At 38.5% G+C, this 23211-nt stretch overlaps 1 protein-coding gene across 6 annotated transcripts in view; it reads right to left on the bottom strand.

Annotated features, from left to right (window-relative positions):
- COBL (cordon-bleu WH2 repeat protein) overlaps nucleotides 1-23211 on the bottom strand; it is a 159764-nt gene that overhangs the window by 111343 nt on the left and 25210 nt on the right. For 5 of the 6 annotated variants that reach the window (XM_071553616.1, XM_071553615.1, XM_071553620.1 and 2 more), the window contains exon 2: nucleotides 6617-6823. In XM_071553616.1, coding sequence (XP_071409717.1) covers nucleotides 6617-6823 — 207 coding nt within the window. Of the gene's footprint in view, nucleotides 1-6616; nucleotides 6824-10552; nucleotides 10726-23211 lie in introns of those variants that run through there. The other variant, XM_071553618.1, reaches the window with a different exon arrangement.

The following is a 23211-nucleotide window of genomic DNA, read 5'->3' as shown; positions in this document are numbered from 1 at the left end:
TTCACTCAAATTTGGACAGTTACCTTGTCTCTTAAAACTGGATGTAAAAAAAAATACAGCTCATCAAAACAGAAGTTTATGATTCTACTCATCTACCACTGGAATTATAAAAGACATTCAGCAGCAAAAGTACCACAGCTACAACAAGCTCAGAATCCACACCAGCCATATGAGAAAATAAATTGCAGACTCAATCATGCAGGTTGAATAAATTTGTCTGGACAATGGACAATTCAAAAATCCATCCAGATTTGAGGTTGCATCTTATTGCTGATTACAGAGCATGTATGCATTAAACATAACCCATAAGGGAAGTCTGCAACATCCCAGTCTGTGCCTGCTGCTCAGAATACACAACTGTTCCATGAAAAGTATCCCCAGGCTTCATCTGTACCATTTAAAAGTACAGATTAGGCAATAACTCTGATGCTTTTGGAAACAACTTCAAAATTAATAACATGTTCTTCCCAAAATGTAAATTTGGGGGAAAATTTTCCACAAACTTTCTAAAGTATAAAGCAAAGAGGGAAAAGGGAAGAGGAAAGAGGAATTCCATAAACAAAATTCAAAATTCATGTGCTTCAAGGGAAGTAAGAGACCTGGGAAATCCTTGAAATGAACTTATTCTTATATCACAATTCAACGACATCAACCTGAAAAATTTTCCTTCTAAACTGTAATTCAGTTCAGCTTAATTTTAAATGGGAGTTTTATTTCAAGTAACTTCATGTATATGCCAGATACGCCAGATGAAAGACACTAAACACAGAAGAGAATTTTGTAATCTAGACCAATTTTTCTTTCTAACCTTGAGCTGAATATGGCTCTTAGAAGATGGGAAGAGTGAGCCCTTCCTTTGTTTCCACCTTGTTCCACGCAGATCTGCACTTTATTTTAATCTGCTTTTGAGATCTGGTAGAGAGCATGCTCTGCTTTGAAATTCAGGCAGGTCTGATCCTAAACAATTAAATCTAAAGCTGAAAGTAAGTTAAATGTCTCCTGCCTTTACAACTATTCAGCTAAGAAACATCTTACTTTTTTATTTTAGAAAGACTTTGCTGAAATTTTGTGTAGAGAGACCACAGTCTACGTAACAGACATCAAACATTAATGACTGATAAACAAATACTAGAGAACAGAAATAAAACTGGAGGGTGAAGCCAATTTAAGACTTAGACAAGAAGGTCCATATGACTATTCTTAGCAAAGGAGAGTACTTCAGCTCTGTCCTGATATTCAGTTACTAAGCTGTTCAACACGTAACACTAATTCTGGACAGTAAAGCATAACTGCTGTGCCAGCAATAAATATTGTGCTTAAGTTGTGGTCAAGTTTGAGCATCAGACTGCTTGTGACCTGTTGTTTTCCAGTAAAATGGAGCAAAGGCCTATAGTTTCAAGAAGCACAAAACAACTGAGTTATTTTAGGTATAAGTTGGGCCTAAACTCCTTGAATCACACAGAGAAATAAGTTTTAAAATACAGCATTGTACACCTAAGAAATAAATGTCCAGGGTAAAGTTGTGTTCTATCAAATGAAACTTGACTTTTTTTATTACCTTTTACCTTCATCTACAAATGCCTTTCAGTACCTGAAGGGAGACTACAAGAAAGCTGAAGAGAGACTTTTCACAAGAGCATGTAGTGACAGAACAAGAGGTAATGACTTCAAGATGAGAGTGGGTTTAGATTAGATATTAGGAAGAAACTCTTCACTGTGAGAGTGGTGAGGAGCAGGTTGCCCAGAGAAGTTGTGGATGGCCCACCCCTGGAAGTGCTCAAGGCCAGGCTGGATGGAGCTTTGAGCAACCTGGTCTAGCAAAAGGTGTTCCTGTCCGTGGCAGAGGGGTTGGATCAAGATCATCTTTAAGGCCCCTTCCAATTCAAACCATTCTATGATTAAAAAAAACTCAAACTGAAGGAAATAATCCTCTTTATTTGGCTCAATGCCAAAGACACATTAGGAATCTGCAGTGACAATTGACTGGTAAAGAAATACAATAGTGTGAAGGAGGTGACCTGACATCTCTAATGTTTCCACTATTTGCACTTAAAAACAGAAAATAGCATTAGTCACCATTTTCTCATGCTCCAAAATACATCAGGGGCTTCATGAAAAGATTAAAACTTTTTCTACACAACCAAAAATGTATACACTAAATAGCAAGCTGAATCCAAACAAGTTCAGGAAGCACTATCAATAGACACTCAAAGGTTTTCTATTTCTTTGCTTATTTGGCTCACGTATATTTGGCTTTTATTTTCCATAATTAGTCAAGTCCACAGAAGGAACAGCAAAATGACATACAAGAAGAGGTAAAGGACTGGGTTTGTTTAGCCTTAAGACAAAAAGGGTAAAGGGACATCTTCCTGCTGCCTGTGAGTAGGAACTAGTAGAGTTGCAGAGCCAGAGTCTTCGTGTCAGTGAACAGCAAGAGCGTAAGTGGCAAGAGGCAAGTGCCAACACAGGAAATTTCACTTAGGTAAAAGAAAACATTTTGTCACCATGAGGATGGTCAAGCCTTGGAAAAGGGGTAGAGAGGCATTCAGAAACTTGCCTAGAGGTATTCAAATTTGCCTAGAATTGGTGAATTCCAGTGGCCCATTCCAACATAAATTATTCTAGCAAGTCCTTTTTTTTCCTTAGCCTACATTGAACTACTGTACTTTTGACTTGACTCCTATTTAGCATTTACTCAAGTTAATTTTTAAGCCTTCTGCCATGAGCCCTGTTTATCTTTTTCTAACAATACCTCTTTCATGTTTTACCAGCCTGGGCTGATTTCACACCTTCAGTCTTTCTTGAAACACTGATCTGTATGTTGAGGTATAAGTGTGTAATAACAAGTCTATGACTGAGAATTATGTGAGAATATTCTTTTTGTAATTACATTAGCTTTATGCTCCCTATAACGTATACTCTGCACTGAACTGTCCTCCAGTGTTTGCAGAATGGTCATACATCTTCAGCTAGTTTATTATTCTTTATTCAAGTGCCCTGCTCTCTGTGCATCTTATGCCTGAGAGAATTTGTGTACCCTGTAAGAAAACTGCAGGAGCAAGAACTGTCCAGTTTACCCTTCTGCATATTGGTCATCCATGTGTTGACAATTTCAAACCAAACATCATCTAGCTTCAAACACTCCCATTTTTCTGCAATGCATTTCAAATACCACTGAATTCTCAAGCTGCTAACACTAAATATCTGCATCTGTGTCGATCAGGAAGTTCTCAATGTCACTCAGTGTGAACACAGACGGATGCATGATCCCTTTACTTATAGGTTATCCATTAAAAGCATTACCTGTGAGAATCACAAACAGAAAGTTTCTGGTAGCTCTTGTGAGCTTTTCCACTTATTACTCTGTCTAAATGTCTAGCCATCGTCTCTCTCGGTCTTGTTAACAGTTTATGTGGAACTGCTACAGATCTATACACATGAAATTTGTAAGAGGTCAACACTCTCCCTGTCCTTTCTGATGTCAGTTAGTGCTCATACAAAAATACAAACATAGAATACCTCTGGGGATATTTTATAATCTTTTTCACGTAGAAATAGGCTAACAGCTTTTCATGAATGCTTCTACATGTTTTACAGTAGAGTTCACAGGGATCAATTATTTCAAAAAAAGAAGGCTGTTTTTAATACTATTCCCTTGCTACGCACACTCTCTAAGGACTCAGCTTTGTACTAAAATCTGCATTATATAGTTCCAAAATCTCAAATAAATTGTATTACTACAAGATGGCAATAAACTCTTAAAGAGAAACTTTCAGATTGAGTTAACTTTTATAAATAAAACTATTTAAAAGTTTCAGATTCCAATAGAATATCTTTAAATAGCACAAACTTTCTTTTTTTTTCTTGAACTGTCTTTCAAGAAAATTTAATGAGAATTTTCTGCCACCTTCCTGATATTTACAGGAAGTTTTTACATGGAGAACAAAGTTAAACTAGCAACATGATGCTTTGCTTACATATAATGAACAAATTGAAATACGTAATTTTTTCTTTTAACTTAGTTCATCTAGAAATAACCTTAAGTGATACTAATTAACTACAGTATTTATATTTTCAAATACAGTCTAGTGTACTTCATTGTTCTGTGAACTGCTTTCCTGAAATTACTGAACAATTTTTCATTATGAAGATGCCCTGGGCAAGGTTTGGCAAATTTTTCTGCAACAGAAAAGCTATTTCCCCAGGGTACCCAAAAGTAGATTTTGCAGAACAGTTTAATGATGGCAACAAAAATACTGAAGATTTACAGTGGTATAAACAATAGCAGGTTTTCTGAAATGCTCTTTTATGGTATCACTGGATAAAAAGAGTGAAAAGGGAAAAAAATTCATTACCTGCACTGGCTCTTCTATTTGCCTCAAGCGAAAAAACCCCCATATTTTTAAAAATTCAATATCTTCATTATTTCATGGTTACCTCTGAGTATCATTTTCACAGCTGTTCAGTTCAGAATGTCAAAACAATGTAAAAAGTTAAAAAAGCCTGGACTTTCACCATAACAAGGATACTTAGGGCAGTTAACCCACAGAAAATTTCAGATACTCTTGACATTATTATTTTTTACTATTCCACTTACCTAAAAGCATAACCAGTGTTAATGTACAGAAAATTGCATCTCCCAGTAATTAGAGGGAACAGCAGCACACATGAGGTCTGTTCACAGACTGATGCTACTGTAATACAGGGCTTATTACAGAGTTTCCTTTTCTTATTTCATAACTTGTGAGGATGATTTACTCCTCTTTCCTCAGTTTCTATCATCTTCCACTTCCCACAGCTGACTATCAGTCTCACTAACTTGTCCACTCCAACTCTTCAAGACAGCACGGAGGGAGAACAGCTACTACCTAGGTTAGGCACTGGTGCTACGCAGATTAGCACATTAACACAAGCAGAAGTTTAATTGCCACCTAAATCAGAGGCCTAGACCTGTCATGCAGACACTGGAGGGAGAGAAGTGAGCACCTGCACAGACAACAAACAGAACATTTTGGTTGCTCAGAATGCCTGATGTAGAAGATACAAATAACATCACAGAAGTATGTGAAGTTTCATTTTTGCAATTTCTTTCAGATTTTAGTCCACAAACTAATGACTCTAATAAACAAAATACTCAGTCTCAATGTATGTGCTAAGTAGTGATAAACACCCGTGCAAGACACAGAATGTTTATTATCCTAGTTGTTCTTTGCTCCTCTAGCTTTTATGTTCTTCAAAAACTTACATTAAACACCATTCTTATAGTGCTCTTGCACTGTTTGTTTTGAAATTGTGTTCTTTTGAGAGAAAAGAAAGTATTTTCTAATGATATGGCAATTACCTATGTCTCAATACAAAGTGCTGCATGAATATTAGCATCTTGTCAGCTCTCAGGTGGCTTGCACTTGACAATGAAATACCACCTTTCTTTGGGATCTAATGGACAGTGAGTTTCATGTCATGTTCTACTTCCTAGGCCTGTTCTCTTTTTCACCTCACTAAGTCCAAATCTCCCCATAAAAGCTCTATGAATACATGTTTAATTGGAGAGTCCTGAGAAGCACTACTTTCCTTTCAAACTTGACTTTGGGACTGACCCACACAAGTTGCACTGGTCTCCTGAGTGTCAATAAGTGCATGCTCATTTCTACCAGAAAAGTAGGGGAAAGTATGAAGTACCAGGCACTACAATTGCTGTACACATCCTTCTCAGCCATCAAAATAGATTAGCTGGCAAACAGTCAAACCAGACTGTCAAATCAGACCAAAGAGAGTAGTTCTACAGGAATGCAGACTAACTACTGAAAACCAAGAATGTAAAATAAGCACCGTCACTGATTTAACAACAGTCACATACATATCCTATTGCTGACCACATCATTGTTTGCTACAGTTTCATCATAGTACTGATGTAATTTAAAAAACTTTCTCAAATTATTTCTTAAAATAGTATCTCCCTCTTTCAAAACAATTCACATGGAGAGGATGAGGATAAGAGAGACTTCCCACAGTGAAGAAAATTATCTCAGAATTGCCTTCCCCATACAATTTGCCCTTGGTTGTACCCAGTAAGTAACACGGAGAACCTCTCTCTGTTTCCATGGAAAATAAATATGCTTTTATATCGAAAAGGCTTTCTAAATATGAGTAGATGCTTTGCTGTCTACACAACTGCAAAGTTTTTGTGAAGGTGGTCCCTCTGAATGCAAGGAATCATTCATCTTGTGAGCTTGCTCATTGGCATGACTCCAGGCAGTTATACTGTCAGGACTGCTGTCGGCCAGGAGCAACAACAACCACTGCACCAAACCCACTCTGGATTATGTGACGTGATACAACCTAAGCCTAATGGACCTACATAAAAGGGATGGATTTGTACATGTGCTGAGGGCGAACCATGAGGAAAACAGTGACACAATAGCTGCTAAATCCTTCCTGCCCCAGAAGAGAGGGTCATTTGTATGTGGCTCTCAGGACTTTGGTACAGCAGCTGCTTAAAATGCAGAAAAGAGCATGACAGAGAAATCCCATAGCTCAGAAAGACAGATATCAATATCAGCAAGTATCCTATTGGGAACAAAAGGCTCCAGAAAGTGAGAAGTAATCAAAGCCTTACCTTCCTTGTACTGTGCTCTTCTGCTCCACCCCACTGGGTAAAATGACTGTGAAGTCCACCAATCTGTTTATCATGTTCTCCTTCATGCTCACAAGGTTCTGCTCAGAAACTACAGCTGTTTCTGCAGGGGACTTGTGCTCACTGTGAATTCTACTTGCTGCAGAAGGTTGATTTGGTGGAGGAGGAGCACGGGCTTTCATTCTTTTCCTTGAGAAATAAAGGCAACAAGAAAATTAATAACTTCTTGCAAAGTATAAACACACTAGTGAGAAATGCATGTCCTTTCAGCCATAATCGCAGATTGTTTTAAAACATTCCTGTAATGCAAATGATTTTTCTTTATAATGAAATATTTCAATGGAGTTGCACTTTTATTTTTACCTCCCCTCTAAAAATACACTAGTTTTTTAATAATACACCCACTCCTAGTGCTTGCTTTCCATGCTCCAGGGGATAAATCAGTTCCATAATTGGGATAGGATATAATAATTTTTCTGTCAAGTAGGAAGCATGCTTCTATGAAGTGAGAAACAGAAATACTGGGTCCAGTCCAGATCTGACTCAAGAAAGAGTTGTATTTACATACATCAATGTTTCTTCCAAGTTAGAATGGCAGGAGTGGAGGCAGGGTGAGGTTTCATTCAGCTATATTTGGGTTCCACAGTATTACTCTACTTGAAATATTGACTCCTTCTCTACTCTGAGTTAGTAGTATTAAAACTGGCTCATCGTACTTCACAGGGAAGCACCATGAAAAGGTCAACTGTGAATGATATCACTTCTTACCATACAACACCAGGACTACAGCACTTTTGAAAGCACCCTGAAAGGAGCTCATTCTTCAGTAGCAGGCTATGCACCATGTGTGTTATACAGAAAAGCTGCATCAGCTTGCACCAAACAAGCAGCGTACTTTACAGAGATATAAACCCACCACAAACTCAAAGTTTACTTCATTGGGAAGCTGCCACACAGATAAGCAACATATGTGTGCTGTTAAATTTCTGAATAGCTGGCGTCATACCAAACACATGTCTAAGAGGATTAACTCTGATGATTAATACCCCAGTGACCTCTTCTGACTAGATTTATGCCTAGTTTAAGTCTGATTTTAGTGCAACAGATGGAAAAAGCAGTAAAATATTTACTCAGAAATTATTACCCAAGCTTACTGCCTATATTTTTTTTAAAGTTCATGTTTTATGGTACAGGAAGAGAAGAGATTACAATTCTGCACATCATTTTCACCCTGCAAACAACATAAACTGAGGTCCAGAAAGGAAGAGCACAGAAAAAAGCACTCTAACCCTAAAAAGCCTGAAAAACTTCGTGGTTGAATCAGCCAAAGACAAAACCGTGCTTAGGGAAAAAAACAAACTGGAATATCAAACCAAACTCTTCTTTAAGAAAAGATAACTTACATTCTCACAGATAAAAAGACTAAACATACAGTATGGATTACCATTCTAAGCTCCTGACAGAGAAAAATGGTAAGAGCTATATCACATTAAAAACAAGAAAAAAAAGAAAAAAAGGTGAGTTCAGAAACAATTCAAACACACCAAACGCACTATACTTCTTAATCAGTATTGCGCCTGACCAACAATTTTTATTACATGTGTCAACTGCAACAATTCACTACACTGCCTTGAAAACGCACATTTCAGTGAGACTTCTGCAGGATACTGCAAAACGAGCAGTGATGAAGATATTGCCTTTCCTTTCCTGTGTGTACAACAAAGAGCATTCTCTACAAATATGCAGGGAGAAGCGCTGCTTTATTTATTTGCATACAACAATTTTCCTTCCATTGGAAGTTTTCCAATATTGGCTTTTGCTTTTTATCTCATATACACTCAGTGAGCCATGAAGTCAGCAGTCACTAACTTGCAGCTTCTACACTCCTCCCCAAGGAGGTGATGATAAGAAGTTCAAGGCTTTATTACTTGTCAAACTACTTTGACTTTCTACATCTCCATGAAACAAATTCTTTCTTTTCTACTGAAAAACAAGAAAACAAGAAATTTGGATTCATCTTCTGCTCAGATCCCTTCACATTTAGCTACAGTGATTATTTTAAGTAGGTGGCGAGAGATATAGGAGTTTTGCACACATCCAGATCATGCCAACACAGCCTTACAATCAAGCACTGCAAAGTTCAAAGACATCACATCAATTTACAAATGATGTAATTCTTGCCCTTCATAACACCAACAGCATCAATATAAGTAGCTAAAGAGATTCACATCAACCTGTTTCTTAAAACAAGCTTTTATTTTTGTTTTTTAAAGCTTGTCCTATAATGTGGGAGACAATTCCAACACAGTGCTTCTGACAAAGTACCGAAGGGGGTGGGAAGAAAAGAAGCAGGCAAGTGTTCTGAGCCTGTCAGAATTAGTTGTAACTATGATTTACCTGGACTTCTTAATTCCAGATCTCACAGTGAACAAAGGTAAAAGAAATAAAGTAATTGTAATAAAATAATCATGAAACCAAAACCAGCTGAAACTGAAGAGACTTGAAACTCTTGGGGAAAAGTGAAGAAAGACTGAGCTTTGAAGCTGATTAAGGAGCTGGAACTAAGTCAGGAGTATGCCATACAAGATATCTGTTCCCTAGTGATAACATAAAGAACAAGAACAAACAAGGCTGGACACCTTAATACTAATTTATAGCTCTGAAATTGTGTGACTTTAAAAAAACAAAACAAAAAACACCCAACTTTTAAGTACTCTACAGCCAGTTTTGCAGTTACTGACCTTGTAGAAAACTGCTTTGGGGCAGGGCAGGGGGAAGGGGAGTGTTGTGTGTAGTATGTCAGCAAATCAGGCAACATACCCACAAAAGTATCAGCTACACATTGATCAGTGATGTATGCTTTAACTATATATAACATGTAACAATGCCTATTCTTTTTGGCATTATGCAGACAGGCCTTTTTAGATACTACAATCCTCCTTTTGTGCAGAAAGGACAGGGCAGGTCTGTTTCCTTCAGAGACATCAGAGAAAGGAAAAGGGAAAACATTCCCACTGCAGCCTCCCTAACCTAGCAACAGTTCAGGTGACCTCATACGAACTTTTCCACAATAGAGACTACATATTCTCTTGAAACACTGCGACTGCTTTAAATGCCTGGTTTTCAACATTTTACAAATGACAGATCTCAAACCATTTCAATGGAAGCAGATCCCTCTAAAGTTCACATTTGAAGAGTGATACATGGCACAGATTTGCATTTTCTAGCCAACTTTCTGAAACATCTCAGTAGCAGAAAGAACCTCCATGAATTGCAGACTGAAACCCACACATCTAGCTCTACTTTGGATCTGGCATGAGCAGCTGCTTTCTGACAGGCTCTAGCAACTGCAGTCAGAAGGTGCCTAGAAGCCTGTTAATACTATTGAAAACGAGCCAGAAAGAGAATTCATCTTTCTCTGTCAGAGCTACAATGGTTATAAAGGACAACAGAAAAGCACTCCACAGTAAAAGGCTTTTTGTTACTCCACTAAAATAATACCCAGAGAAAGTGCGTTTAAAAGTCTGTTTTAAGCATGGGTACCTTCCACACTAAAAACACAACATACTATAAAAAAGTTGCATAACATTCTTCAGTGTGAGATAAACTAAATTACATTCAATAACCGTCTTTTCTCCACAAACATCCTTCAGTGTGCTCACTACTCAGATACCTGTTAAGACCCCATACCTGCTTTTAGTCTGTGGGAGAAGTTAGAAGTGGAAACACTTCAAATTTATGATTAGGTTTAATTCAAGGTTACACGAATGCTTCCATCCAATCCTTAAGACAGAGCAAAACCAAGCAGCTGATTCTAATAGACTTTTACTGAGGCTTGAATTCTCTTCTCACTTTAATGTAAATGGAAAAAATGCCTATAGTCATGAAATAATTAGGCAGAATACATAAATAACCTACCAGCACCGTTCTCTGTAAAGGCATCAGGCTTCTCAAAATGGAAAAACAAGGAAACTGATCAACAAGACCAGTATTTCAGTAGTACAACACTATGAAGAAAGACAACAGAAATGAAGAAAAGTTTCTTATGAACTTCAAGACAAGGTAACAGAAGCCCTTTGGACCTACATTTTATTAATATATAACTACCAAACAACAGAACGCAATCTGGACTTTACAATCTTATGCAAAAATAAAAAAGGAGTTATCTTTCAAACAGGAGTGGTCCTGGGAATTCCACCCCCATTGCAATGCTATGCAGAGATTGCCTTTCTTGAGATAAGATCTAAAACATAAAAAAATAAGACAGTGAAAGTGAAACAGTGAAATTCTACATATTTCCACCATGATCCATAAATAATCCTTTCTGCCCTGTTGGACTAAGACAATTTAACAGGGCAGACTTCATCCCGTGGATGTCAGCAGGATTTTGGGAGGAGCTTTACCAGTTTGTAGAATTTGATCTTTTCTATACCAAGTCTCTCACTAACAATTTTAAACAAGCAACAACAACAACCAAAACATTCCAGAAATCCCTGAAGAAAAAAAGTCCCACAAACAAAACCCTATCACAAAAAAACAAACAATCAACCAATCAACCAACCAACCAACAACAACAAAACTGAAAAAACCCCACCAAACAACAAAACCAAGAAAAATCCAACTGGAAACAAAACAAAAATCCAAACAACCCTCACCCCTCAACATAGCAGAATTATGGGAAACTTTCATTTTTGATACAATGAACAACTAGCACAGTCTGGTCAACTCAATTTGCATTACGGTCAGTGCACAAGGATAAACAGTTGCAGAGAGTTTCTCTGTGACATTTGTGTACACCCCACCTCATAATTCGGAGGAATAAACCGACATGCAAGTGCTCAGTGATAAGCAAATACAGACACAGTGTTTCTTGAGTGAAAAAAACAGGAAACATGGAAAAAATATTCTTGACTTTCAGGTGATTGCACTCCTAGTCTTGTTATGGGAGAAAAGCAGATGAGTATGTTCACTCACTCACTCCCTTTCTCCTCCCCCTGGTAATTTGCACAGCAAAGCCAGAGACCCAGCACTGAGGCACACACATCACACTCCAAACCATCAAGACACAGAATGGTTGAAGTAATTCCTGCTTAGTGATCCAGCCTGAAAAGTAGATATCTTTCAGAGAAAATGCCTTTTTCATTCTTCTTTGCTCATGGCAAAGTAAAGAAGATCCAGATCGTAGGCAGGGAAAGAGACAACCACTGTATCAGAATTAATAGTATGTCAAGGTCTGTCTTTGTAAGTAAAAACTTTCCAGTTTCTAGATGCAGCAGCTCTGAAAAATTGTAACTCAACACAAATGTAAAGTAAATACAAACACATCAGCGCCAACATAAATGCACTCCAAGAATTTTGAAAAAGGAAACCAGAAGTCCAGCAAATTCCAGAGATGGAGAAGAGACATCAGGGGAATACGATAATGACCATAACTAATAAAAAGAGAGGAATTCATCCAGACAGCCCTACATCATAAACTAGAGCTCCATTCCACTTTGCCATCTGTAACATTTAAATTAATCAATTAAACAAATAAAGGAAAGAATCAAAGAAAATTCTCAAGTTAACTCTGTCTATCTCAGGCTAAATATACCATTTCATTACAATTATGTACAACACAGGTTACTTGCACCTTTAAATGTCTCATACATAGCATGTAAATTACAGGTCCAAAATAGGCTACTCTTGTAATAACTTGTTTCCAAATGTTACACTTTCTAAAGAGCTGAAATCTTCAGCAGACAGGGAAGTGTAATGAAAGCGATTACTTCCATGTGGATATAGCTCAGGGAACACTTAGGGTTCCCTACTTTATGCTTTTAAAATAAGTTTTTGTTTTAACAGTCTTTACTCTCAATTTCCTGGCTAGTATAGTATGTAATTGTTCAAACATTTATTTGAATTTCATATTACTTTTAAAAATTCATTCCATTTTTAAGGCAGGATCACACATACATGATGAAAATTATTTCCTTGCAGGCATGATAAAGTCATCCAAAATAGACAAGAAAAATAATTTGTTTTTGGCAAAGAAGTGAAAATTATTTAATTATATTTTTGATCTTCCATTTTATTCTATTGATGAGAACCCCTACAGTATTACATAATTTAAAAATAAAGTCTGTATGCCAGAAGAAAAAAACAAACAAAAAACCGAACCAGAAGCAAAGAGAATGAGAGCATTTGTAGAAGATGAAGGATGGAAATTGTATGGGATTTGCATGGCCAGGTTTAGGGAGCATGGGGGGCAACAGTGGAAGTTCCTGTGAGAAGCTGCCAAAGCTTCCCCCTTGTCTGACAGAACCAATGACAGTATTAAATTAAATTAGTATCCCCACTGTGACTCTGTTTTGTCCTGACAGTGATCAGTGAGTGATCTCTCTCCTGGTCCTTATCTGAACTCATGAACCCTTTGTTATATTTTCTCTCCTCTGTCAAGTTGCAGAGGTGAGTGATAGAGTGGCTTTAGTGGGAGTGCGTGCCTGGTGTCCAGCCAGGGGCAACCCACCACAGTAGTACATGATCACGGTCACCCAAGGGCAAAATTTAAGAAAAATAAACACAAGTTAAGGTGAGATGACACACAGTGTAATAAAGTAGTTCCTAATGTTGTCTCTAATTTCAAACCTTTCACAAACTTAACCAATCCATCACTAACAAGTGTTGGCCTGTAGTTTCCTGGTCTCAAGGGTACAAGTGAGTAAACTGTTATCAATTGGCTACCAGGGACATCTCCCCACATATGACCCATTTCATGAGAGTTTGAAATTTGTCCTAGCATATGGCAGAGACCTGGCCAGTCCCTTGCTTGTGAAACAATGCGTAGCTGTCAAACAAGAGAAAATGGACTTCCATCCACCTGGGACTCAGATTCCTGCACTGACATTATATGGTGAACTGCTGAGAGCTCATTTTCTGACAGGAAGGCCAAATAATTTGTTAGCCTATGGCTGGTATGCTCAAATACCTTCTTTTATACACCACCTACACTTTCAATTAAGAATCATAGTGTGATATCTTCCATTATATCCTCCTTCCAGTCACTGAAGTGTTCACTCAAGATCCAGTACTGAGCAGTTGATGTTATCAGTTTCATGACAAAGTCATTTTTAGGGCATTTGAGAAGAAGCCATAAGCAGTCTAACCCGACTTTCTGTAGTGCAGGGGCCATGCATTGCTACTTTAGAAAGCCCTCTCTTGGAGTGAAAGCAGGTATGGAACTGATTGTGGAACGGGCTTTAACTGATCAAGGAATAACACTGCAGACTACAAATGCCTTTACAGTTACTAAGCACAGTCACACTAGGGAGCCTAACAGATCTACCTGTATCAGTTTCCAAAACAAAACAGAATACAAGCCCTAGAGAAAATCTTTTTTAAAACAGCCAAACCCTGGAATTTGAGAACATGCCTGCTGCAGTTAATGAAAACACTGCCTGAATAAGCACTGCGAGGTCTGTATCACTAATAACTGTATCACAGGACTTTTGAGATACCACCCACACATTCAGTGTGTGGCAAGGACCACACTATGAGCTGGTGCCATCCCATACAACTCCATTGGGTTGCACATCAGTAAAGAGGAATGAAATAATGTTACATAATTATTTGACTCATCTGCTGAAACACATACTAAAGAAAAACAGAAGTCTTTGGTGGCTAAAGGCAAGAAAGCATAGATAAGTTACTGTTTCACAGAATCACAGAATATTCTGAGTTGGAAGAGACCCACAAAGACCACTGAATCCAACTCTTAAGTGAATGGTCCACAGGGGCATCAAACCTGCAACCTCAGTGTTAATAGCACTATGCTCTGATCAACTGAGATAATTACTTTGGAAAGATACAATTCCTGCCATTTAAACTGCAGTACTATTGCACCTCTCAGAGATAGACCAGTAGTTTTAACTCTAGCCTGGAGACTTGATCAAAACAAAACAATGCTAACAGTTTATGCTGGACGTTGGGTAACAAGCCTTCCCTTCAAAAAATTTGGTCTGGAAAAGCAAAGTAGAAAAACAGCAAAACAGGTATGCATGGTGAAACCATACTTCTTTCACAATGGCATCTGCCAGAGAAGTCTCAGGTGAACCAAAACAGAGCTGACGGCAGGCAGCATTTAGACTTTAGTACTCAAATAAATTTAGCCACCAACATCTGAGCTAAAACTACCTGCCAGTTTCATGCTGATCAAAATCAAAACATTACTAAGCAATGGCTGTGAAACTGATTTCCAGGCTAACCAGTAATTTAGTAGAGCAAAGTGATCAGCCATCAAATCCTATCCGCACCAATATTTTCAACTTCTTCCACCCTTACCTACACATTCACAATGTTTTCTGTGAATTCATCAAGTAGTGAACTACTAGTCCTTTCCATTCCAAGCAACAATGAACATAGTAATAAAAGTAAGGAAAACATAAGGAAAGCATCCCATTGGTCATGCTCATCTGAAATGTTACCCATCTGACTAAATGAGGCTGCTTTGTGTGGTATGCTTAAGTAGGAAAAGAGAACTACATTACTGTTATGTTACTGATACTTCAGAACAATGGAACTGGTTAGAAAAAAAACCAAAAAACTAAACAAAACCAAACCCAAACAAACAAACCAAAAAATCCCGAAAAACCCTGTCCATGCTAACATCCCAAACATACTTGGAGAGATACCCGGAATACTGATACTTATACTGTCAAATGCCCAAGCCCTGTTCTCAGGGCACTCTCTTCTGTTCTTCATGCTCTCTAATCTTCAGAGACTTGTTTTAAGTATGCTTAGTTTAGCAGACAGTAGACTACAACCATGCAGACAGCCACTTGCACACTGAATTCTCTGCAAATGGCAGGCACTATAGCCAAACTGCAGAAAACATAAGGTTAAAATACCTGGTGAGACAAATAATAAGATTTCTCAGCATTACTCATGCAGTTATAGTCAGGTTCATGTTGGCTAACTGGACTAACTATTCATGCTCACCTGTGGAAATCACTCTCATGAAAAAAAGGCAGGGGTGTTTGTTCCAAGCAGGCTGGAAGCACTGCTGGCATTGTGTCCTCTGAGGAGCATGTTATGAGCAAACACACATCCTTCAGATGCACTAATGTCAGCTACGTTTGTCTGGGGATGTCACAACTCCATGAGTTCTCTAGGTCTGGAAAGGTAACTTACTAGTTGGAATAGGCTTTATAAACACGCAATAATTACATTAGTCTTCATCATTTTAACAGTAAATCATGACAGCAATGAGAATTTACTTCTAGAGGGGTCAATGACTAAAGGTATGATTACTCAAGCCTAAGGTTGGCTCAGAAATACTCACACTGTACAGTATGTCCCCTTGAATTATAGGTGCTGTACAGATTTCAGTGTGGTTGTTCTTTCTTAATCTCTTATCAACAATCACCTCCAATATGCCTATTTAAATAAACGAATAAAAAAGTTTATTGCCTAAACACTGATTCCTAAACTCTCCTGTGGTGACTTTCACTGTCAAGTAAGATGCAAATTCAAGGTTCATTTGCACTGTATTACTGAGCAATGGTATCCCAGATTGTGCTCTATTTTTGTGCCCACAGGCTTTTTAACCTCATACCACCTACTGAGAATCACTCTATAGAGGCCTGAAGACTGTGGATTAGGGCTCCTTGCAGTAAAGTGCTTGCTTTATTCTGTTTCCCAGCAAAACAGAAGATAGGATAGTTTTTAAAGAATCAGAGAAAAACAACACACATAGTTAATAAAATTCAGATGTGATTTCCTGTGCTGACTAATTCCTAGTTTTAGAATATACTTACAAGGTAGTGGGAAATTCAGTGAAAAACCACTGATATTACTATAGAAATATTGCTACCAATACCTGTTGCAACTAGAAACAGCCTTTGTCCATCTGAGGTGCAGATGGGAAAGAATTGCTTACCATGACTATTTGTTTAAATATGTATTCCTAAAGTGAACATTGAGACCTGTGACTGAGCTGACAGATCATAATCTGTCATTTAATAACAACAGGAATACACCACTGAAGTTCATTTCATCTATTCATCCTTATAACAAACAGATCCGACAAAAACAGGCAAACAATGGTCTTTGAGGAAGAATTTGCAGAATTACACCTATGTTATTCCATCTACCTCCATTGGTGATGAGATCAGAAAATTTACACACCTTAAAGTACCACGGAAGGGAACACAAACAAAAAGTTAAAGGCTGTGGACCAGAGTGATAGGCATCTTGGCCCAGTTTCAAAGTACCCCTCAGAACCCAAAAGGGCTTCCCAGAAGATTAAAAATACATATTTCTATGCAGAAATTAAATTAATAGCAACTACTCCTCTGTCTTTAGAGGCTGCAGGCCCGAAGGCATCTGTTCTTCTTCTGAAACCTAGAGTTAATTTTTTCACCTACAAGGTTCCAGGCAGGAGAGACACAAAGAATGGCAGGCAGGATTACTGAAGCCATTTATCTCCCAGCAGCACTGAGATCTGCTAAAACTGGGAATACCTCTCTTTGCTTCCTCTCGAGTTTACTTACCCTTGGAGAAGCATTTGTGACCTTGTCATGGCTGACCTTATAACAAATTTCGTGGGGCGGGAAAGGGAAGGCTGAATCCAAGTCCAGTGCCCACTGCCCCCCATCTATTCAAAAGTCCAGATCTGCTGCCATACTTGGAAGATAAACAAGGAGGCACAATTTACTCACTTTGCATTACCTGGTCTAGAAGACCAAAGGCATGAATCTGCTGGATTTTTTAATCTACAGTTATTCTGTAAACTCTAACTCTGTAGACAACTACATGACATATATGAAGCCAGCATCAGAACTATAGGGCCAACAAGCTTCTCTTTGGAACTAGAAAAAAATCCCCTTAAAGATCTAACAATGTATTTTTGTGAGATACAGTTTAAATTTACTTGCAGAGAAATACAATCAGATGCCAGCATTCCTAATCCTCTTAATCATCTTCTTAATTAGCATTTATAATTCAGTTTTAGTTCATACTCCTTCAGACAGTAAGGAATCACATACAGCAACATATTAAAAAAGATTAATGAAGCAAATATGCAGTGTCAATGAGATAAAGAGATATCCAACCTCAGCACAACAGTCTTAAATGCTGTTACACCTTGTATATATGGGATGTCACATGTTCTTTTATCAGGAAATTCCAGTTTCAGCTGACCTTCTGTGTATTTCCTGGTATTGATTCGCTTACTAAAATTTCTTATGACAACCACATATATTTTGATTTCAATTTTATGATATTCTGTTCATTCTAAATGACAGGAATCAAGTAATTTTAGTCTAAATGGAAATTCATGTATTTTTATTTATTAAAAGAAAAAAATAACTGAAGTAATAAACTCCATTCCAACTCTACAGCAGATGTGAGAGAACTACATTAATATAGAAACCAGAAAGTCTGACAAAAAAGAATACTGCAAATGTTAACACAGATATATACACCTATAACACCAAACAATTGATTAGTCTGACTCTGAAGTGAGACCTTGATTTATCTAGTAAGACTAGAAGTATTTTAATGATTTTTAAATGCCAGCAAAAACTATTTGTTTTGTTAGTTTCAATTTAAAATTCTGTTTAATATATCCTGTAGGCATATGCAGTATTTAATCTCTCAAAACAAAAAAAGGATATGATATAAACTGCACGGTATATTGCCTCATGCAGTGCAAACTTCAGCACATTATGAAGAAAATCTTGATAAATCAGGTATGTCAACACACCCAGACAGTATCAAATGAGAGAGGAAGCAGCCAAATACCCTCCCTCTATATCACACACATTCAAATCAGGGATTTTACTCATGTGTGGAACTGGCTCAGGACACAGGAGACAGATAGGAGTTGGGACCAATATGGACTTCACAGAGTAAGACCAAGATTTTGCCTCATCCTGTCAGCAGACTGAAAACCACAGGAATAGTGTTATGTGTTATAGAGAAAACCACCAGGGGACTGAAGATACCTACTGCTTAGGAGCTTTAAATGCTACTCAGAGATAACCCAATTGCAAACATGCTTGAGGCTGCTCTTCTGTACTGATGGGGCATTGCAGCAGTGATAGCAAGATTTTGTAGACATGCCTGAGCCAGCTGCATACTCAGCAGAGCCTACAAAACCCACACAAGAAGAAATGGGATTTATTAGACTACTTTGTAATGTGAACTGCCATAGTTACACTAGAAAAGGCAAGAGGCACACAAAGCTCAAATGCAAGGACAAAACCACATGATAATTTAGAGCCGTTCTGCTCTAAATTGCTGCTCAACAGAAAAAACTTCAACTTCCTTGTCAAAAACAAAGAAACAGCAGTATTAATGATGTCTGATTTCCTTCAGTTTCCTTGTCTTGTCTGGATTACTTTTCATATCAAAAAGGTGAAAAGTCTCACAAGATTTTTTCAGTTCTGGAGCACTTAATAACTGTCTTCAACTCTGGACCTTACCCTGCTGTCACCTGACGGGGTGGTTACAAGGCCTCTCCTCTCTACCAGCCACCAACGTTCCAGTGACTCATGGAAAGCTATTAGATTAGGCTTTTATTTCTGTAAATTAAACTGAAATCAAACCAATTGCTGAAAAAAACCACAACCAAGTAGTTTTCAAGAAAATACAGGCAAACAACATCATGAAATAAAATTCATCTTTTATGAAAATCATGTTAAAATCTGGCATTGCATGGCCACACAAGCTGTTGGTAGACTCTGCTAAAGCAAGGGTATCTGTCCCCTCTGAAAGCTACCACATGGGAACACTGAATGAAAACAAAAGAGTTTGGAAGTGATTAACTACCATTTCTACCTCACAACTGATAAAAAACAAAACAAAGGTATCCTGGACTCTGTGAAGTCAATGAGACCTTTGCCACTACCTTGCAGAAAGCCAAGTTTTCAGTCTGTCAGAACCTCAGCAGAGCTCACTTTCACCTCTGTGCTGACAGCCCCACTTGCTGTGTTCCCAGGTTTAAACACAACTTTCAAGCACCAGAACACTGAGCATCAGCAGCATGGCACCCAGAGAAGCCTTGGCATGCTAAGACCAACAGCATGGTACTGCCCTGGGCATCCAACCAGCTGCCTTTTAGATCTGCAAAGGCATAATTCTCTTATATGCTCTTACTATATCTTATTGAAAACCATTACTATCAACTAAAACTCATGCGCAAAAAAAAAAAAAAGAAAGAGGAAAAAAATTCAATTAAAAAAAGCAAGGAAGGCTATCTTCACATATTACCACCCTGACTTTCTATCATTTCCAACTCTAAAATGAGTCAGAGACGACAAGGAAATCTGAGGACACAAGATAAAGTCAGACCTGACACTCTACAACCTCTTTGGTCACCTCCTCTGAAATAGGAAGGCCAGTGGCATAGTGATAATTGGTGAAATTACCAGCATACAGAGAGCACTCCATGAGCCAGTGCCTAGCAGTTGCTCACTTGACACATGATGGCACTGTGCTTCCCAAAGAGAGATGAGAACACTCAACTGCTACCAGATCTAGCATCCTCTCTAATGTTTACTCAACTTTTCTGGACAGGAAAATCTTGGATGCAGTTTATGGAGTCAGGTTCCTTCAAAAACTTCTGTTGAGCCCAACATAAACTGCAAGGCAGGGGAAACAGAGTGGCACCTACCAAAATAAAAGTGAAAGAGACTTGTCTCCCTTCTGTTCTAATTCTAGTCCTGAAGAAACAACAGTGATGCCATCCAATTTGAGCTGCAAGCTAGCATGGTCCCTGCTCTTCAGGATAATAAGTGCTGTGGAATCAGCATGGGCTGTTCACAACAGTGTGGAAAGGAAGGATGCACTCTCCTTCCAGGAAAACAAAAGCATTTCCCCAGTCACAGTCACTGCACATCATAATTGACAAAAGCACAGGCTTGTTCTACACTTTCACAGGACACACAGCTTGTAAAGGCTGCTCTCCCCTTATTCAAATGATATTATGTGTATGTATCTGATGCAATAAGAATGCTATCAAGCTATATGCCAGTGTTTCTGCTTCTGAGTTGGGGGTAATATATGAGAAGTAGGATTAAATACTATATACATTATATTAATTATTTAGGTTCAGCTTCTTCTGTACAGCATTGCTTTACCTTTTACCAGCTTCCTCTACAATACCATGAATAAAGAAGTTGTTAGAGACATCTACTGGCACAGACACAAACAAATCAGGCTGATTGCTCCTTGTTGCTCTGTAGAAGGCCATCCCTGAATGCTGACTGCTAAGGAAGGATATTGACAACTCAGACTGCAGTTGCCTCAGGCCTTCTAGCCGGCTAAATTCAATCTCACAACATCTGGGAACAGGATCAGTCACTGAAAGATGAATGTGTTTAGGAAACTGCTCAACCAAACTTTTTTAATTCCACTCTGAGTAGGCTATTACATGGCAAAAATAATGGAAAACATGAGAGATCCGTAACCAACTGTGTCATCACTGCCGATGTTCAGAGCCAGGGAAACAGATGCTAGAGGTATTTGTGCAGCCCGGAGTAATTTGTTGGCTGTATCGTCAATATCATATCCTCACAGGAGGATGTATAAGATTTGACGTAGCAGCTGGTCTGCTAGGTTCCGAAGCACAGTAACAGAGGACACGGAAGCTTTTGCCTGGCCTGCGAGCATCAAAAGCCATGTTCTCTGTTAGCAAACAGGTATGCTTTGGGTCTTGCATGAGGCAGCACATGAATGCCCAGAAGCAGAAGCCTCTTGACAGATGCCTGACAAACAGCAACACAAAAATTCCACCTTGAGTGAATCAAACACCTACATGTACTCATGTACACACATACAGACTTTAGCGAAAATATTACTTGCCAGCAGTCCCATTTCCCTGTCAATATCCAAAGACTTACTAATGCATCAATTTTATTCCAATTATTCTGACCATGCTATTGTTAAAAGCAAGCTATGCTTTACCACAGATGCCTCTGACCACAGAATTAGGTCCAGAGAGATGGAGTAGAAACAGTGAGAGAATTTCATTACACCACTGCTGCTTCTCTCAAAGCAAATAATTACTTCAAAATTTAATCTTTCACTGAATACCCATCATGTTGGTAGTCTTGGCAAATGACAACTAAATTAAACATATATGAATGGTGTCACATAACAAGTCTAACTGTATTGTTAAACTAGGAAGAGTCTGAACAATTGAAAATATCTGGGTTGGGCTTACAAATTCCACACACCCTTTTTGTGCAGCCAGTCTGCATAGCTGGTAGAAGTGGACAGTCCTGAAAAGAGAGAAGAACCTATACTTATGATATTAATCAGAAAATAGCAGGTAGCATAACACTGCTTTTCATTTCTGCTGCAAAGTAGAATGAGACGCACTTAGGATGGAATAAACCCTGCATGTATAACATGAATATTGAACAATCAGTGCTAGCATGTAAAAATTCCACTTCATAAAAGTCAAAAACCTAACCTTAACCTCACCTAGCAGTAACTCTTGAATCAGCAAACTTACACCCATGAGGAATTAGTGTCAAGTAGACAAGCAGTGTGCTTTCGAATTTTAATTATGGATATACATACAAAAGGGGAATTTCTGTCAATACCTAAGCACCTTCACTGTTGAAAGAAGAAAAAAGTGATTTTAACAGACATCTCAGTCTGACTTCCTTTGGTATTATTTAACAAGTAGCTTTCACAGCTAATTAATTCTACTGCTTTGTAGCCCCCTCTTCAGCTAGACTGAAGAAAAGCCACAGACATACACAGCCCAAGTATTTTCCTAGATATTCTCCTGATATTAACTGAGGAACAGGTAAGGGAAAGAGTTTTTATAGGACAAGTATACATACATCTTCCTCCCATTGCCCAACTGAGAGCAGCGAGCTGGGTTCACACTGGTCCAGGAGAGGGGCTCAGTCGTGCCCTGCAGTGGAGCCAGCTGGAAATGACTGTGTCAGTCCTAAAAGGGCCTGCTGCCTCACCACCTTGCCAGTGAGGCACAATATAGTTAAAAATTATCAACACTGGCTAAAATGAAGACACAAAGAAGCATTACTTCCCATTTAGCATATTCAGTCCAGAACATTGCCTGGGAATCTGCAGCTGAGGCATAAGCAGAGGCTGCCAGACAGTAAGGTCCCATTTATTTCTCTGCTGCAGCAGAACCCTCCACATCTCATCTCCACCTCTTCTAGATCATCCTTCTCTGGCAACCTGCATACTACACAAAGTGCTCAGACAGTGTGGAAGCATAGAGGTTTCTTGACAGTATGTCTTATGATCTACCAACAGGCCAATCTGCAGCAGCTGCGCTCTGTGAGATCCAAAGGTGGTTTAAGTGTTAGGCTCTGTGCAAGAAGCCTTGTGTGAGGCAATACAGTCTCTGCCTGTAGAATGACACCAACAAAAAGGGGCAATAAAAGCAATATCTGAAGATCCCACTAAATCTCATATTCATGTTGGGCCCTAAAAAGCTATGCAGTAAAACCAATGCAAAACTCTTAGGGCCTCTCTCGATCCTGTTAACCTTTACTCCGTGACAGACACAGTACGTGCTTACACAAGAAAACTAGGAAAACCAATGAGAAACT

This window comes from Pithys albifrons, chromosome 4, assembly GCF_047495875.1.
Source record: "Pithys albifrons albifrons isolate INPA30051 chromosome 4, PitAlb_v1, whole genome shotgun sequence".
Lineage (NCBI taxonomy): Eukaryota > Metazoa > Chordata > Aves > Passeriformes > Thamnophilidae > Pithys > Pithys albifrons.
The sequence above is the reverse complement of the archived record's forward strand: the minus strand, read 5'-3'. Positions and strand labels throughout refer to the sequence as shown.